Source organism: Cajanus cajan, chromosome 9, assembly GCF_000230855.2.
Source record: "Cajanus cajan strain Asha chromosome 9, NIPB_CcT2T_4, whole genome shotgun sequence".
Taxonomy (NCBI): domain Eukaryota; kingdom Viridiplantae; phylum Streptophyta; class Magnoliopsida; order Fabales; family Fabaceae; genus Cajanus; species Cajanus cajan.
Genome location: NC_138525.1, coordinates 30,738,074 through 30,756,843, shown reverse-complemented (window position 1 = coordinate 30,756,843; position 18,770 = coordinate 30,738,074). Strand labels below are relative to the sequence as shown.

General features: G+C 32.9%; 1 protein-coding gene across 1 annotated transcript; it reads left to right on the top strand.

Moving 5' to 3' along the window:
- The first annotated feature begins 875 nt into the window (after positions 1–875).
- LOC109816180 (TOM1-like protein 9) lies at positions 876–18,501 on the top strand. The gene is made up of 10 exons (XM_020381077.3): positions 876–1,296; positions 2,318–2,396; positions 10,571–10,669; positions 10,764–10,877; positions 11,137–11,297; positions 11,892–11,973; positions 15,204–15,289; positions 15,441–15,644; positions 16,955–17,448; positions 17,706–18,501. The coding sequence occupies exons 1-10, from the start codon at positions 1,196–1,198 to the stop codon at positions 18,269–18,271; spliced, it is 1,986 nt and encodes a 661-aa protein (XP_020236666.1). The 5' UTR covers positions 876–1,195; the 3' UTR covers positions 18,272–18,501.
- The last annotated feature ends 269 nt before the right edge of the window (positions 18,502–18,770 follow it).

Here is an 18,770-nt window from a genome sequence, read left to right as displayed (position 1 = left end):
TATAAGCTTTTGTCTTCGAGAGTTATAAAGTGGTCTAGGTGGTGTGTCGGGGAGGACATAGGGTTGGAGTGATAAGGAGAAAGTGGGTTTGAATTCTTCAACTAACAATACTCAATAATTACTAACATTTGTCGAAAAAGAAGCTTTTATCTCACATGTGTCCATGTAAATAAATTTTATAATTAAAATAAAGAAAAAAAAGGAAACTTGCTAAAATATGATAAACAATGAGATAAAAATAAAGAAAATAATAAATGTTGGATAAATTATTGCATTTGTATAAAAGTATAATTTTATATTAGATAAAAATACTTTTTTAGTCCTAGTTTTACTCATTTTACCTTTTAGTCTTATGATTTTAAATAAACCTTTTTAGTTTTAATGCTTATCTTTTTCAATCTTTTTTATTCCCTATATTTTAGATAGATTTTTTAGTCCTTATATTTTTAAATTTTCTTTATTATTTTAGTCTCTTTCACTAACTTTTTTTTTAACCTTGTCTCTTTGTATTAATGTGATAAATATATCAATTTAACTTTATATATCTAATGTTAAATTTATTTTATTGATATTTAATTTATTTTATTAAAATTATTTTAAATTAAATATGTTGACACTTTATACCTCTTTTCAGCTCTCACTTGTAATGTTAATTGTTAAGATACTATTCTTTATACACTTACAAAATTGAAGACTCATACCACAACATAAAACATACAATATTAAAAACTGTAGAAATTAAAAAGTAAAATAATAAAAAAGATATAGAGAAAATAAAATATCAACCTTTAATATTTTTCACCTGCCATTATTTTGGGAGGTGAAACCCAACGTAAACTAGGCGGGTGGGTGTGCTAGGCTGGCCTATGCAACTTCAGGTGGAGAATCGTTGATTCAAAAGTGGTCGGCAAAAGCGACGGCATCAGGGGCGAATAGCACCTCAGCGGACACGTGGCGAGTTCTTATAAGAGCAAGTTGTTATGCCCTCTTCAAACTTCCAATTCTAACCCCGACGCAACCCAACCTTTCCCCAACGGAGTCCCCCAAACTACCAATCTTCGTTTCTAGAGAGAGAGAGAGAGGGGCAGGCGCCGGAATCGATCTCCGATCGCACCGCTGGTTCCGTTTATGGTCGTCGGAGAATCGCAGATCTTGTAGACCTTCCAATCGTCGTTGTAGTCGTCGCTGAGCGGAGATGGTGAATTCCATGGTTGAACGCGCCACCAGCGACATGCTCATAGGCCCCGATTGGGCCATGAACATCGAGATCTGCGACATGCTCAATCACGACCCTGGGTACGCATTCCTTTGCCTCTTTCGTCCGAAACGCACCGTTTTCCAATCCGCGAAACGCGTGTCGTTTTTGTTTCTCATCATTTTGTTTTTTGTTTTTTGCTTTTTCGGCGGAATTTCGGGAACGGTAAATTTTAGGTTTAGATTGGCTTTGTTTTGGCGGTGTGAATGCATTATGATCGATGCGACGATGCGTGAGCTAATGTGTAGACTGGAATGGAACAGAAAATTTCAGAGGGATTTGGTTTGTATACCTTGTGATATGTGTTTCAAAATTGGCGTCATTGAGTTTTTGTGAAACATTTTGAATTGATCAACCAGTGATAGTTGATGGCTACTGTGGATTCTTCCATATTTTGTGTGACTCAGACGTGTGAGCGTATATGCTAGGTGACATCTAATTGTAGGTTATCTTCTTTGTGGAATTATATAAATTATAACCCTTATGCGCTATTTTTGCCCGCTTTGTTATGGTTTGAGGCTCCAGTTAATAGAAAAGTTGGTCCAGAAAGTGGCATCTTTTGTTGCTTTGGTTTGTGAACTTTTCATTATACAAATTAGTCTTTAGGGGGATGAAATTGTGCACTAGGTGACAACCTCGTTTTTGGACTAATTGTAAATTTTTAGGGGTTAAATCAGCACCAATTATGACTTTAAGAAACCTAGTTATATATTAACTCATACAGTTTTAAAATTGACACCTCTTGTTTTTTGTTTGTTTTGAAATTTCAAAATTTTTGACCTTGGCCTTGCATATTGGAATTATGTATACATTTCTAACAGTTTGAAGCTTAGTCTGAGTGATTTCAATGTTTGGTTAGGGGGAGAATGGGATTGGGCTGAGTGTCTGAACATATATGACTTTGGTGTTTGTACAAGCTTGTGTTTACACAGTTTTGAACAGCATAATTCTTTTTTATAGAAAGTATTCAAGAGGAATTAGAATTTTTTATGTATAGGGTTTGAATTTTCTCTTGGTTTATACTTCCATATATTGAGAAATCGGTTTGGTTATGATTATCAGGCAAGCAAAGGATGTTGTTAAAGGCATAAAGAAGCGGATTGGAAGTAAAAATTCAAAAGTTCAACTTCTTGCACTAACTGTAAGCAACAAGTGCTGTTACCTTTTTTTAAACTCTCATGTCAGCATTGCTCCAGATTCTTTTGGATTCAAGTATCTTTGCTTCAATTGCATTTTTCAGCTTTCATGTTGACCTCCTAAACTTTACATTGTTGACTGATTTTTGAATGTTAATGATGTTCTTTATAGCAAGTCTTATGAAAGTTTTAAGATGCTTCTCTTTCCATTGTATAGTAAAAAAAATAGTAAAATACTATCAAGTGCATGTTTTAACTTTTGCAGATAAAATAGTAAGTTTGTTAGTGAGAAAAGGAGAATACAACTGGGGGAAGATATCCTCAAAAAATAACAGACCTAAAATTTACAGTAAAATGTTTATTCTCTTCTTTATGAAATATATATTTTGTTTAAATTTTAAATTACTGTGAGCTGAGAGTGGTTACGCACAATTCTTTCCCATCTCAAGTGTAAGGTAAAATCCCTTGAAAATATGGGAATCTCACTCCATCCAAATGTAATCACATAAAAGAAATTTTATTAGATGAGAAGGAAACTTAATATTAGTCTGATTCTTTGGATTTAAGTTTTTCATGTTGATTGATAAATAATTGATGGAAGCTTTTGTTAACTTTTATCTGGGGATAATGTAATGGAATTCGAAATGGGAAACTGTGATATTTCTACTAAAAGAATTATATTAGTAGAAGTAGACAGTGAACTGTAGTAAAATGTTGTTCAAAAAGAATAAGTATATCCACTTGAAACAAGAGAATGGTTTTATTATTTCATTCATACTGATTACATTCTCATTGCATCTATTTGTAACAATCTAATCCTCCAAAATAAGAAAATAAGAAACTATAATATGTTGAAAAATAAATAGGAAGGTTCTACAAATATTTTCTCTAATTAGTAAGATTCTACAAATATTTCTCTAATTAGGATATTTACAACACTCCTACCTCAAGTTGGTAAATGGATATCAACCATTCCCAACTTGCCTACAAGATCTTGAAATCTACCTTGAGGGAATCCTTTTGTGAAAATGTTTGTTGTCTAAAGTTCTGTAGGAACATGAGTTGTAATCACAAAACTTCTGTCTAGATTATCTTTGATGAAGTGTTTGTTAATCTCAATGTGTTTGGTCTTGTCATGTTGTATTGGATTATGGGCAATGATCATGGTAGACTTATTGTCACAATACTGCTGCACGGGGTTGTCCACCTTGACTTTAAGGTCATCCAAAATGATTTTCATCCAGAGTCCTTCACACATTCCTTGAGCAAGGATTCAAAATTCAGCTTTTGCACTAGAACGAGATACTCTATCTTTCTTTTTGTTCCTCCATGTTACCAGAATATCTTCAAGAAACATACAGTACCCAAAAGTAGATTTTTCTGTCGGTGATAGAACCTGCATAGTCAGCATCGTTATATATTTTCATAGTCAAAGTGTTGTCCCTTTTGAATAATAGTCCCTTTCGAATAATAGTCCCTTTCGGACTTGACTTCAAGTACTGGAGAATTTTGTCAACTGCTTGCATGTGTCTCTCTCTTGGGTCATGCATAAACTGACTCACTACAATAACTGCATAAGCAATGTTTAGTCTTGTGTGTGATAGATAAATCAATTTCCCTACCAATCTCTGATATTGGGTCTTCTCTACAGGAGAACATTCTTCACTTCCAATTCTACGATTCTGTTCTATAGGAACTGTGGAGGTTCTACATCCCAACTTTCTTGTTTCTTTGAGGAGATCAATTACATATTTCCTTTGGGAGATGAAAATTCCGTTTTTGGAGTAAGAAACCTCTATTCCAAGAAAGTACTTGAGTTTTCCTAGATCTTTCATTTCAAATTGGGCGGCCAATTTTTCTTTTAATGCCAATTTTTCTATTTCATCATCTCCTACAATAATCATATCATCCACATAGACTAGCAGTAGAGTGAGTTTACCTATAGAAGAGTGCTTTATGAATAGAGTATGATCTCCTTGGCTTTGTCTATATCTCAAGGAAATCATTGTTTTTGTAAATCTTTTAAACCATGCTCTAGGGGATTGCTTAAGACCATATAATGCTTTGTTTTTGGAGGCATACCTTGTTTCTTTTATTCTGCACTTCAAAACTTGGGGGAATCTCCATGTACACTTCCTCTTCCAAATCTCCATGAAGAAAGGCATTTTTCACATCCAATTGGTGTAAGTCCCAACCAAAATGAGCATCTAAAGAAACAACAACTCGAACTGTATTCATCTTTGCCATCAGGGCAAATGTCTCCTCATAGTCAATCCCATAAGTTTGGGTGTAGCCTTTTGCTACCAATCTAGCTTTATATCTTTCTATTGACCTATTTGCCTTATGTTTCACTTTGTACACCCTACAACCTTCTTGTCTCTTGGTTTATCAATAACCTCCCAGGTTGAGTTTCTTTATAATGCATTTATCTCTTCTCTCATGGCTTGAGTCCAATGTTCAATTTTTATGGCTTCCTGGACTAAGGTAGAAATTTCTGTGGCATCAATGGCAACAATAAAGCTTCGGTGCTTATCAGAGAGATTGTTAGTGCAAACATATTGAGAAATAGGATATTTAACACATGACCTTCTTTCCTTTCTCAATATATTGGATAAATTCTCAGTAATACTTACCTCCTCACTATTATCTTTAGGGATTCTCACCTCCGGGTTAGACAATTCTTCTTGCTCTAGAGTCGAAGTGGGTTGTTTTTTTTTTCATATTTTTTGCCAAAATTTTTTTCTTCTTCCTCTTCTTCCTCACTGTGGGCCATGGTAGCTTCATTGCTTAGATCTTGGGCATCCTGCAACGACAAATATGGTAATGACAAGAAGGAGAGCTCCTCAACTTCAAGTGCTTTCTCTCGCTGAAGTGGAGGGCTGACATAAAAGGCTTGTCTTTCATGAAAGGTGACAATGACATTCATGGTGATAAAGACACGACGACTTTGAAGGTGATAACATTTGTATCCTATTTTATTAGAAGGATACCCAATAAAGACACATTTAAGAGCTTTAAGATCTAATTTACTACGATTCGAATGATGAGAGTGAACAAAAATAGCACATCCAAAGACTCGACTAGTTATACTTGATACAAGGGGGGAAGAGGGAACAAAAGACAATAGAGACTTTATAAGACTAATGCCATTTAAGATACGAGTGGGTAACCTGTTAATGAGATACATGGCAGTTAATACAGCTTCTCCCCAATAAGTTTTGGAACAAATATTTGAAAAAGAAGAGCTCTAGCTACTTCAAGAAGATGACAATTCTTTCTTTCTACATCCCCATTTTGTTGGGGTGTTTACACATGTTAGCTCATGAACAATACCATTATGAGACAAAAAATTGAGAAATTCATGATTTACATATTTAGTACTATTACGAGACTTGATTCTTTTGATATTTTTTCCAAATTGATTTAGGACAAGACTGAAAAAATTAACAAAGATTTGAAAAACTTCTGATTTATTTTTCATAAGGTATGTCCATGTGACACGGGTACAGTCGTCAATAAAAGTAACGAACCATTTGGCTTCAAATATAGATTCTAGGATAGGTCTCCAAACATTAGAGTGGTTACACACAATTCTTTCCCATCTTAAGTGTAAGGTAAAAGAAATTTTACTAAAAGAATATGGGAATCTCAAATGGTATCACAAAAAATAAATTTATTAGATGAAAAGGAAACTTAATATTAGTCTAATTCTTTGGATTTAAGTTTTTCATGTTGATTGATAAATAATGATGGAAGCTTTTGTTAACTTTTATTTGGGGATAATGTAATGGAATTCGAAATGGGAAACTGTGATATTTCTACTAAAAGAATTATATTAGTATGCAGTGAACTGTAGTAAAAATTTTCAAAAAGAATAAAGAATATCCAAACATCCTTTATCTACCTTATGTTGTTTTCTTTTGGGAAAGAAAGAGAAAATATCAACTTCTGAATATGCATGTAAATATGTCATTGGATGGGGTTATAATAATGTTAAAGATTTTAAGGCAATCATGCTCACTTAATAATTTTGCCGTCCGCATTGCTATCAATTCTCTAATGATGAGTGGGTGGTGTATGATTGATAGATACCTGCTTGTTATTTAAGTTAAATGGTTGAAGAAATAAGGCACATTATTGCCTGTAAATGAAAAGGTGGTGAAGGGAGAGATATAACTTGATATATGTGAACAACTGAATATTATTTAGTTTAATTTTGGTACACTTTCAGTGTAGATGAATTTTGAAAGCAATTATTACAAAAGTCAACAATTTTCTATTATATGACAATTCATGATTAGATGATAATGTAAAAGACTTTTACATTGGGAGTGCATTCTCATTAAGTTCTAATATTTTGATATTTCTTTTTCGGGTGAAATTTGATGTTTTCACAGGTGAGTTTTGAGAAATTTCTTTTATACAATTTGATTGATATAATTTGTGAAGATTTTGAGTAGGAAATGAGAACTTGAGGGTTTTAGGTAGAAGAAAATACATTGAGGGATCAAATTTTCTTAATTTTCAAAATACGGGGGTTGAATTGGCTAAAAAAAACTGTGGACTAAAATTGCACTTAATCCAAACTAAAGGGATAAAAAATGTAATTAAATTTATAGAATATTAAATAACATTGGTACCCTATGACTCACTAGCTTGAACAATGCTTAGTGCCACATTAATGTGAATACCAGTCATGTTCGATAGCTGAAACAGCAACCCCACAGTGAAAAATTGTAAACACGATGCTGAAAAAAGTCCTCCCTGCACATTTAACCAATTTTAAAGAACAGTTATTCACCATTAGACATTTCAGTAACGTCATTAATCATGACTGATGAAGCTCCTACGGTAAGCTTTCATCCGAATTTGACAAAATTCTTCAAGCTCAAGCCAAGAGAAACTTCAAGGCCGGAACTAGCTTAGAAGAATCAATGTTGATTCAAGGATGCTAGGACTTCCGGAAAGAAAATCCTAAAGCTCCAAAGAGGAAGGCTCAAGGAATTGAGAAGGAGAGAGTTCTCCTTGAGAGAGACTTTCGGTGAGGACTCAAATTTGAGTGAAATGAATCTCATATATCCAAAAGTGCCAAATTACACAGTCACAATAGAATATATAGGTTTTAGGAAGTGTGCTAGGCAAGCTAGGTTAACCTAAGGTTTAATTAAACCATGGTATGGTCAATTAAACCTTAGGCGCCAAAATTTGAATGTTTAAATTCAAATTTTGGTGCCAAACCGTCACCCCCCCCATGTGCTACTCAATTTGAATGTCATTTAGCATTCATTTGAGAGTGAATTTTGGACACCCCATGTGCATGCAAGCACATGGCTGAAATGCTCTCCAAATGTAATGTTAATGACATTTAAATTGAGATGCACAAGCAACTCCTTTTAAACCTAAATTCAAATTACATGGAAATGAAATGCCTAATCTACTTGGCCAAAATACAAGGCCCAAAAAATACACAAGCCCATTGGGCTAACCCTACTCTACTTGGGCTTTAGAGAATAGCCCAACTAAAAAGAACTATGGGCTTTTCCTTATTACTAGCCCATTCTTCATGCATCCTCTTGGCCATGGCCCTAGTAGTTGGGCCTTTGGCCCGCGGGCCTCCATCAATGACACTATTAACCATTTGTGAGATGTATTTAACTATTAATGCTACAAGCATAGATTGATAATTGTATAAGCACATTCATTTACTCTTGATTATTTGAGACAAAGATAACCACCATCATTAGACATTTCGGTCACCTCATGACACTTGTGAGACATATATGATATTATGATCATTAGTGCTACGTGTACATATCAATAATTGTATAAATCACATTCATTTATTCTTAACCACCTGTGAAGCAACTTATCCATATTTGCATGTGTTAACCACTTGTGATGGGTTGGCATTGATTGAGAATCCCATCTATAACATCAATATTAGTCCCCGAAAATCAATCATAATTTACCCTTGTCCTATAACAGTGGAATGTAATGCACAATTGTGTTATTATTGTTTGATAATTTTGCTTTATGGCTTTTTGGTATTACTTTCAAATGTAGTATTTCTAAAAAAGTGGTTGATTGGAGGCTTTTACAATAGAATGTGATATGGCTGTATTTGTAGGTTTCATTATTAGAAACATTTGAAATAGTGATTTCCATTGGAATTGATAGGCTCTGAATGGTTGAATCATTACCTGATTTGACTTGTAAGAAATTATGTTTCAAAGTTTAAAAAAGGATGGAGTGGAATGGTTCATATTGGAGAGGTGGAATGGAAAGGAATAGAAAGCCTTGTGTATACATCTCAATTAACTCATTATTTGGAAGCTTTGGAGGGGGGACTCTCCATTGATTCAAAGTCACAATGGTAATTAATAGAGTGGAGTGAATTACAAGTTTAATTTCCAGTATTGCTGAAAATATAGAATTGGAGGAGGTTTCTTAAAATCCTCATTTTTTCAAGCATGAGACTATCACGATGCTAATGTGGTACTTCTCTTAGCAAGCTCCGCATAGAACTTTAGGGTTCAATTCAAAACCTTGGCATAATTATACTGGGGATGTTGGTACTGGACCTCTGAAGCACCAATGTGTCTTTTTTTTTCCCGTATCTGTATCAGATATGTATTTGTCCCGATACTTCAAGGATACCTATCATAGGAGTATCCATAATAATTTTTCTTAAAATAAATAAAATCAAAATTTCCAATATGCTATACCTATATTTTCAAAATGGCTTAAATATGTTTTTAATCCTCAAATTTAAGACAAATTTGTTTTTGGTCTCTTAAATTTGAAACTGTTGTTTTTAATTCCTGTAATTTTCAAAAATCTTGTTTTAGTCTTTCAAATCATCAATAACATATCCAAAAGTAATAGATTAAGACAGTTATGCAATATCAATTGGATTTAATGTAATGTTTTCACTAACAAGGACACTAATAAGTATATTTTATGCATTAATATTTGATAATTTTTTTAACAAAATTTAAATATAAGGACTAAAATAACATTTTTTGAAATTATAAGGACTAAAAATAACAATTTTAAATTTGAGGGATCAAAAACAAATTTATCCTAAATTTGAAGGACTAAAAACATATTTAAGCCTCCCTCCTTCTACAAGATGTTTCCTATAAACTAGTGAATCATGCTCAGAATGTTATCAAACAAAAACAGAGATTTAAAAGGAAGAAATTGTGTGATTGGAAAGGGGATGCATTCCTCTCTGTACTTTTATTTTTTTCATGACTTTTTCTGCAGTGGACTCACCCCCACCATAGAGACAATGTCCAACTGTATTGCACTTTGTAATATTATTTATAGTGCATATTTCTTTATATGATATTTTGTTTTTCAATAGTATCCATATTTTTAATTTGTTTTCCGTAATTTTATTATATAATATTTATAAAAATAGATATCAGTATTAAAAAATTCAAATTAAGAATATATTTTTACTAATGTTTAAAAATAAAAAATATATTCTTAATCTAATTTTTTGATAATTGCTATTAATTTTTAATTTAATTTTATATTTATTATTTATTAATATTTAACAAATATATTCTTAAAAATATAGTCTTGATTTGAATTTTTTTATTAGTATCTTAAATGTATTGTATCTTGTGTTTTTAAAAATTTCTTATTGTATCCGTGTATCATTACTGGACCCTCTGGTTGTTGGGGAGGGGGTCAAGTGCTTCTTGAAATTAAAAGATCAAATAACCTTAGGCTTTTTTTGCCCAATACTTCCTTTTCTGTCTGTTGAAAGAGGGGGCGGGGGGGTTTCAAACTTGAAACTGTAGATAATCATTTAAGAATAAAGAGGGAGAAGTTTTCTATTGCAATGCCCCAAACCATTTCCTATGCTACTCCATTTATTGCCACTCTGTGTCCATCCATAGTCTTAACATCTCTTATTGTTAATTGGTCCTTTTAATTATTTATTTTTTATTTGGGCTTCATGAGAAGCCTGTCATTACATTTTTTTGGTTCAAAAAGAAAGTCTTTTTTTTTTAACTATGCTGGAATGAAATTAAAACTATTTTTTTGAGAGTACCTTGGGTGCCTTTTCAAATAATGCAAGTTCAGCTGGAATGCATTCTCTCTGGTCTGGGTATATTTGTCTTGTCTAGATCATTGATGATTCTGTTGGTCTGCTGTATTCTAGTTGCTGGAGACAATCATAAAAAACTGTGGAGATATTGTTCACATGCATGTTGCAGAGAGAGATGTGCTTCATGAGATGGTGAAAATATTAAAAAAGAAGGTATACAATATTTCTTAAATATTTTTGTAGTTTTCTGCTGTTCCTGTTTTCTTCTTGTAAAATAAGTTGATGTCATTTTTCATGCCAATTGTAGTCTGATTCTCATGTCAAAGAGAAGATACTCGTTCTTATAGATACCTGGCAAGAAGCTTTTGGTGGCCCGAGGGCAAGATATCCACAATATTATGCTGCTTACCAGGAACTGTTGGTAATGTTTACTACGAAGATTTTTACAGAGATTCTGTTGCCAAGTACTCCTCTTGCTATTGTGAAAATTAACGAAAGCTGTTCATGAATTAGAGCAGTCAATATTGAGCATTTTTGTTTGGATAAATGTTCTTATCTGATTGCTTCTTATAGGTTTAGACATTTAAGTGTGAATTGTTACACTTGGAGTATTTACACAAACATTTTAGAATCTAGTTTTTTTACGATTTAGTTTATTATAAAAGGATTTGTTATTTCAGCGTGCTGGAGCAGTATTCCCTCAGAGGTCTGAACAATCTGCGCCTGTATTCACACCTCCACAAACCCAGCCACTGGCATCATACCCTCAAAATATACGTGACTCAGAGGCTCGCCAGGACACAGCTGAGTCCTCTGCAGAGTCTGAGTTTCCAACACTAAGGTGTGGACTTAATTCATTTTCTTTTTATATAAAAGGTTGACTTAATTCTTATTGATTCAGTCCCATTCAATTTTTGGATTGTTTGTTTAATTATGGTTGTGACATAATGTTATACAGTGTGTGTGTAGTCATAACATAAGCATCATAAATACATGACCATATTTATAACTGGTAGAATTTCTTTGCTGTTCGGATGTCACATTTGAAGTCATGTTCTGTTTTGTGGCTTGCCTAGCCATGCATTTTTTAATGGCTGTTACTTAATCTTTTACCTTATGGAATCAAGCACAGTTGAGTGGCATTTGGGGAACCAACGAAAAGAAAAAGGAATATGTAAAATATATCTTAAAAGAGGAATCAAATTTTGATCACAGTATCTGTTTCTTTATTTATCAGTGCCTTTTTATTACTGTTAATAAATAAGCTGTATGAATTTCCATGGATAAAACGTCATTCACTTTGTGTAATGAGCTCATGATACGTTTAATATGTACTGATATAAGTATTATTATGATGATGATGAGATGTATGCTGTGGTACAGATGGCCATATAGTTCTGCATTATTTTGTTCTAATTGATATATTTTTTTACAGTTTGACTGAAATTCAGAATGCACGTGGCATCATGGATGTTCTTGCAGAAATGCTCAATGCCTTGGACCCTAGTAACAAAGAAGTAAGTTACTCAATTCATAGAGTCAAATTCTGATATAATAAATGAATAAAAAAATTATGTTGTAATTAATGATTTTGAAGATTATGGGTGTTGCATATTGAATAAAATACTTTCAAATTATGATATTGATCTGGTTGAATGTGTTTTTAAATCCTATATTAATTATCATATTCACCAGATTCCACTATTTTTCTCAAATATTTATGTTTTTATTCAGGTTTTCTAAAAGATTTATTGAATCAATTTGACACTCAATTGATTGACTGGTTTTTATATTTCCTCTACCTTGTTGTCTTTATGCTTTAACTGCTGATGTGAGTGTGTTAGTTATTGATAGGGTGTTGAAAATTGTTTATGGGAAAAGTCACTAATAGGTTTTCACTAGTGATATCACTGGCTATTAACATGGAAATCAACAAAATATTTGCTAGTAATGATTGAAGCCTGGCTGAATGAAAAAAATGGGGATGAAACTTAAAACTGAATAGAAGCCACAGGGATGAAAATTGATACTATACCAATTTTTTTGGTGCATCAAATGACTAATCGCCTATGGTATTTTGGCATTATCAGCTTAAAAATATATACTTTTGTATTATCTGTTTTAGGCAATGCACTGCGGCACATTATGTATTTTTAATTTTTAACTGATATACATATGGTAGTTAGTTTGGTGTTTCATTGTTTCTTTAACCCAAAAACATGATAGATGTAGCTTATGGAAAGAACAAATTTGACTCATGAAGGTGCAACACTAAATCAAGAATGGAAAAAACCATGTCATGTCATGTCATTTTTTTTACTTTTTATTTTTAAATCCTTAGGCTATGTTTGGATATCTAATGATGGGTGGAATGGAAAAGATGGGATGGTATGGAATAACATTACAATACTAGTGTTTTGATATTTTGTGATGGAATGGAGTAATGTTTCTATTTTGTTGTTTGGGAATAAAATGGAATTGAAAGTTATAGCTTTATTTGAATAGTTATTGTATTTGATAACCGCTAATCTATGATGCACCGATACGATACGCGTATCGGATACGACACGTATCCGATACGATTATTTAAAAATATATAGGATACGATACTTGTAAGATACGTGTCATCATATATATCAATGTTCATACAATATAATAAATGTGTACTTGTAATTTTGATCAAAATTCATAAACATTTAATATATAATAGCTATTTTGCAAATCCAAATTAAAAACATACTTATTGTACATTACTAAAAGTAAATAAATTATAAATCATTTCATCATAAATTACTTTTTATTATTTGCAAATAGAATTAATATTACCAATTTCATTCCTTTCTTAAAATTATCTATATAGAAGACAATTTTCATTTGTAGTTCACCAAGGACCAATAGTTCTATGTTTCTATATTAAACATGTTTATATATCTTATTTAGCTGTAATGGATATTTCATAATTTTTTAAAAAATTTGAACACTTTATCGATACGTATCGTTAATAAGTATCGGTGAAGTATATGAAAGTATCAAAATTGAATAAATTTTTTATAATATTTTTAAAGGCTAGTAGGATACTTCATTGACACGTATCGGTGAAGTATCCAAGAGTATCGTGTCGGATACGTATCGGATACGGATATTAGATGAAATAATTTTCATTTGGTCTTATTCCATCCTTTTTTAAACAATCTAAACAATGGCAACCTATGAAGTTTAGATACTTGAAATGACACAGATACAGGAATGAATGTTACAATTTTAGGACAAGTCATCAATAAAAAAACCTGGAATTTGATAGGATAAAAAGTGCAGGTATTAGATGACATAATTTTCATTTGGTCTTATTCCATCCTTTTTCAAACAATCTAAACAATCGAAACCTATGAAGTTTAGATACTTGAAATGACACAGATACAGGAATGAATGTTACAGTTTTAGGACAAGATAAGTCATCAATTAAAAAAAAAAAACTTCAAATGCACAATATTTGTAAAAAAAAAAAAAACAGTATTTCTGTTAACCATATCAGAATGTATTTCTTCCCCTAAGAATATATTATGAAAATTACATATTTTCTCCAAATCCATGATAGAATGTCTCAAAAAAGCACTAGTCCTACTCAATAGAATTTTTGACTCCATATAATTGTGTATTATTTACTATGGCTTTTATGGATAGAAAGGAATCTAGTCTATGGTAACATTTGTTTCAACTTTCAAGACATAATGGCCTGTTTGTTTAAACTATTTTTCTTAAAATAAAAAGCATTTTTTTTAATAAAATGAGCAGTTTTATGTTTTTTTAATGTGTTTGTTTAAATTGCTTATTTTAAAAATAAATAGTTTTCTGCTTTTTTAAAGGAGCAAATTCTATATGCTTCTTAAAATAACAATTTTTTAAGCACTTTTTTTATAGTTTCTTTATATATATATATATTTAAGCAAACTGGTCGAATATTTCATTCCTAGGAATGACATCCCTAAGAGTACTATCCAACAAAGCTAAAATTGAGTTAATTTAAATATATTTGGTTAGATTTTAATATTCTTATTTAAGATTCAAAATAATTAGAAGGAAATGCAAGAGTGGAGATGGAAGTTACAATTGAATTAGAAAATAACTTCTCATATTCCTACAACAATATAACTTTCTCATCTCTTACCATGAGAATAAAAATGAAATACAACTAGGTATTACTACATTCCGGGGCTGAACAATACTTGTAAATAATTTTTGTAGCTCATAATGTACATGAATATTACATTTCTATGTTCACATTCCCAGGAATAAATTTTTAAACCTTGAAACAAGCACTCCTAATTTTAGTCCTATTCAAAGTATCTGAATTATGATCTGTATCCCAAACATTGTCAATAAAATAAAATAAAAATAAAAAAATAAAAAATTGAGGATACTCCTTGGATATTTATCTAAGAGTACCTTACATGTGTTTTCTATGGATCGATATGGATGTGATACCAATACTTTGTCCTTTTTTCATTTTTTGAATTGTTGGATACTTTATAGATGACAACTAATATCATCCCATTTCATTCCCCTCTCTTCTATCGTTTTCATCAAATCCATAACGTCACTGTTTCAGTAGATTTGATTTTTCCCTTCAATTTCTGTTGCCCAAGTCTAAATATGTTTTTGTTTCAACATTTAATTTCAAGAGATTATTGACTATCATGCTTACAATCTCCTGCTTGACATCTCATGGATGACCTGTTATTATTTTCAGGGAGTTAGACAGGAAGTTATTGTTGATTTGGTGGAGCAGTGTCGAACTTACAAGCAGAGAGTGGTACACCTTGTCAACTCAACTTCGTAAGGCCTGGAGTCCTTTTCCTTGAGTATTTATAATGATTATTTCATTATGTTTTTAAACACTCAATTCATGATCATTGTAGTACAATTTATTCTTTTATCCAAACAATTTAACAGTTATTATTATGGTCTTTTTTGTCTATTTTTCCAGGGATGAATCACTGCTATGCCAAGGACTGTCCCTGAATGATGATCTGCAGCGTGTACTGGCCAAACACGAATCTATTTCTTCAGGAACTTCTACCCAAAACCAGAATCACACAGAGAATTCAAAACCTACACCTGCTCGAGCTCTTGTAGATATTGATGCTCCTTTGGTTGATACTGGAGATACTAGCAAACAAACTGATGGGAGGTAAATCAAGTCTCTTGTTTCTTTCCATTATTGTGTTGCTCATGTGTATCATCTGCATTCATTGGCTCTATTACCAGTATGTTATGATTCACGATATGATTTGTATTATAAGATATGCTTTGAGTTGCTAGTGATGCAAATTTTTTGTTGACTCGTTTTGGTGCTTGGATCGTACCATGAATTGCATGCATGGTGGTTGTGAGGCTGAATAATGCGATTCTACCACAATCCACAATCGTGTCACACATCTAACTAGGTCAGGTCATGTACGACCTGGTTCAGAAAACCGGAAAAAAAACCCCTCCAAAAATTAGTAGATAAGAGGGAATCAGTCAATTCTTCCCCTTGAATCAGACCCAGGGTGCCCCATTCTTAATGTGCATCGCATTTGCCTTTCCCACATTGAGCTGTGTTTCTCTTTTCACCTTATTTTACTGTGGGTTCTGGTCATCTGCCACTACACTTGTGTTTCTCTTCCACACTAGATATATCTTTTTACTTGTGATATGTTTCTTAATGTTAAAATGTTCCTAGATACATGCCTTTTGTTATTGATGTTGAGTATGTGCTTTTATTTGTCTTTTAGTTGTATATGCTATTTTTTTATTATTGATAATGAATCTTAAGATTCACGATAAAGTTCAATTCACAATTTAGAATAGGCCATCTGATTCATGATTTGAATCTCGATTCAACTACCATTTTCATTGGCATGTTGCTCTTAATCTTACCGTATTAGAATCCATGCAATTAATCATTGCTGGCTAATTCTTCCTGTATTCAAGTGTACTTTTCAAAATAACTTCCAAGTGATGTATGCTCTAGCAACATGTTATATTATTTCTATTGAAATGATACCTTTATATTAGGAATAGTTTATCTCGTATATAAATTAAAATTGAGTTATAATTGTTGGCTTTCATTAGAGTTTAATGCTATGCGATGTTCTTAGCTATTCTTTTTAATTTTGATTAGTTTAATCTTGGTCATTAAAATTTACAAAGATATGTTTGGAAGTGTTTTAAGATCCAGGGTATTGCACTTGGGACATGTTATCTGAGATCATCAGAAGTCACCATTTTTTTTTTGTTCAGTTCACCCATCATAATCAATTGATTGAGTTTTCAACTTTCATTCATTAGCTAGGTAACTAAATAATCTTGGGTTTTGGCTGTAGACCTATATTTGTTATTTTACATGTAAACATGGAGGAATAGGTTTGTGTATGAACTACTTTCAATTTGATCTAACCCATGTTTATGTCTTTAGCTATATGGCTCTTATATCTATTTACTTGCATATATGTGCAGATCCTTGTCCAATGTTGAAGAAGGATCCCAAACATTGAATCAGTTATTGCTTCCTGCACCTCCAACTCCTAATGGTTCAACAATCCCTGCCAAGGTTGATCCCAAATGGGACCTGCTCAGTGGCGATGACTATAACTCACCAAAAGCAGATACTTCCAATGCTCTTGTTCCTCTTGGAGAACAACAACCTGCCGGTCCTGTTTCTCAGCAGAATGCCCTTGTTCTTTTTGATATGTTTTCTAATGGAAATAATGAACCTAAATCTGTCAATACCCAGTTACCCCAGCCAGCTAATGTTGCTGGTGAAACTGATCCATTTGCTCCCCAATTTCAACAGCAGCAAACAGTCATATCTCAAGGTGGATTTTACTCTAATGGAACTGTCCCAAATGCAGGTTCACCTCAGTATGAACAATCATTGTATACACAAAGTACAGGTCCTGGCTGGAATGGTCAGGTTGCACAACAGCAACAGCCACCTTCGCCTGGATATGGTGCATTTTTAAAGTTTCTTTGTTGAATTTAACATATTCCTATTTGGCAGAAATCCTTCACAATTACGTTCTCTTTTAGAAAATGATTTTAATTGGTTCATGGGGAATCTGCAAGTCACAATTTTTCTTTCCTCACTGACTGACAGTGATATGTTGGGTGGGTTCCTTAGATGGATTGAGAATGTAAATGTATAGGATTTGTGCCCTCATATTTTGGACTTCATTGTATGACTTTGTTTTTTCTGTCTTGTTTACAGCTACACAAAGCAGTGGATCATTGCCACCACCTCCATGGGAAGCTCAACCAGCAGATAATGGAAGTCCAGTAGCGGGCACTCAGTATCCACACATGCAGAATGCTGCACATCCTCCAGGGCCTCAAGCAATGGGCAATGATCAGGGTGTTGGTATGTATATGCAGCCAAATGCTAACAGCCATATGTCAGCGATCAATAATCATGTTGGGAGCAATCAAATGGGCTTGCAACCTCACCATATTCAAGGTGTTGCCGGGCCCTACATGGGTATGGCTCCACATCAAATGCAGGGTGGTCCTGTGATGTATCCTCAACAGATGTACGGAAACCAATTCATGGGATATGGCTATGATCAACAACAAGGAGTTCCATATATTGAGCGGCAAATGTATGGCATGTCTGTTAGAGATGATAGTGGTTTGAGAAACCCTTATCAAGTTTCTACTACATCTTATGCTCCATCTGGGAAGCCTTCCAAACCAGAGGATAAGTTATTTGGAGACCTTGTTGACATGGCAAAAGTGAAGCCCAAACCCACCACTCCTGGCCGAGCTGGTAGCATGTAAAAACTATTATACCGGGTTTGCTCTTTTTCATCCGATTGCTAACTTTTGTCCCCCCTTTTCTTTGATTTTTCATGTTTTTCTAATATTATATATATAATTCTCTTTATTGGTTCTTGTTACATATTGTTTTGCTTGTCTGGGAATTAGCATTTGATTATGTACATTCGTTCTAGAGAAAACATAGAAAACTGGGGTGGAAAAAGGCTAAACCATCATTGCGTTGGATTGTAGTTTGTCGCAATTCTCCCTTTTTGTATTACGCCTCCCTTATTGTTGTAGTTAAGATTTATAGGTGCTTTAAGCATAAACACCCATCCAAAATGTCCTACCGTTTATATCGAACATAAAAATTATGTAATTGTTACAAGATTGTAGAAACGAACAGGAACATCGTTGGGTCATAGAGAAGTGGTGTTTGAATAAAGAGAAATAAAATGAAAAAAGAATGAGATTTTCTTTATTTGGATGAGAAAGTGGAAAAAAAGTGTTGAATATCTTT

What these genes read in the sequence shown, in the direction of transcription:
- LOC109816180 (XM_020381077.3), top strand. Translation starts at nt 1,196, where the DNA reads ATGGTGAATTCCATGGTTGAACGCGCCACCAGCGACATGCTCATAGGC. An exon ending in TGAAAATATTAAAAAAGAAG is followed by an intron (nt 10,670 to 10,763) that starts GTATACAATATT and finishes TGCCAATTGTAG; the next exon opens with TCTGATTCTCATGTCAAAGA. An exon ending in GCCACCTTCGCCTGGATATG is followed by an intron (nt 17,449 to 17,705) that starts GTGCATTTTTAA and finishes TCTTGTTTACAG; the next exon opens with CTACACAAAGCAGTGGATCA.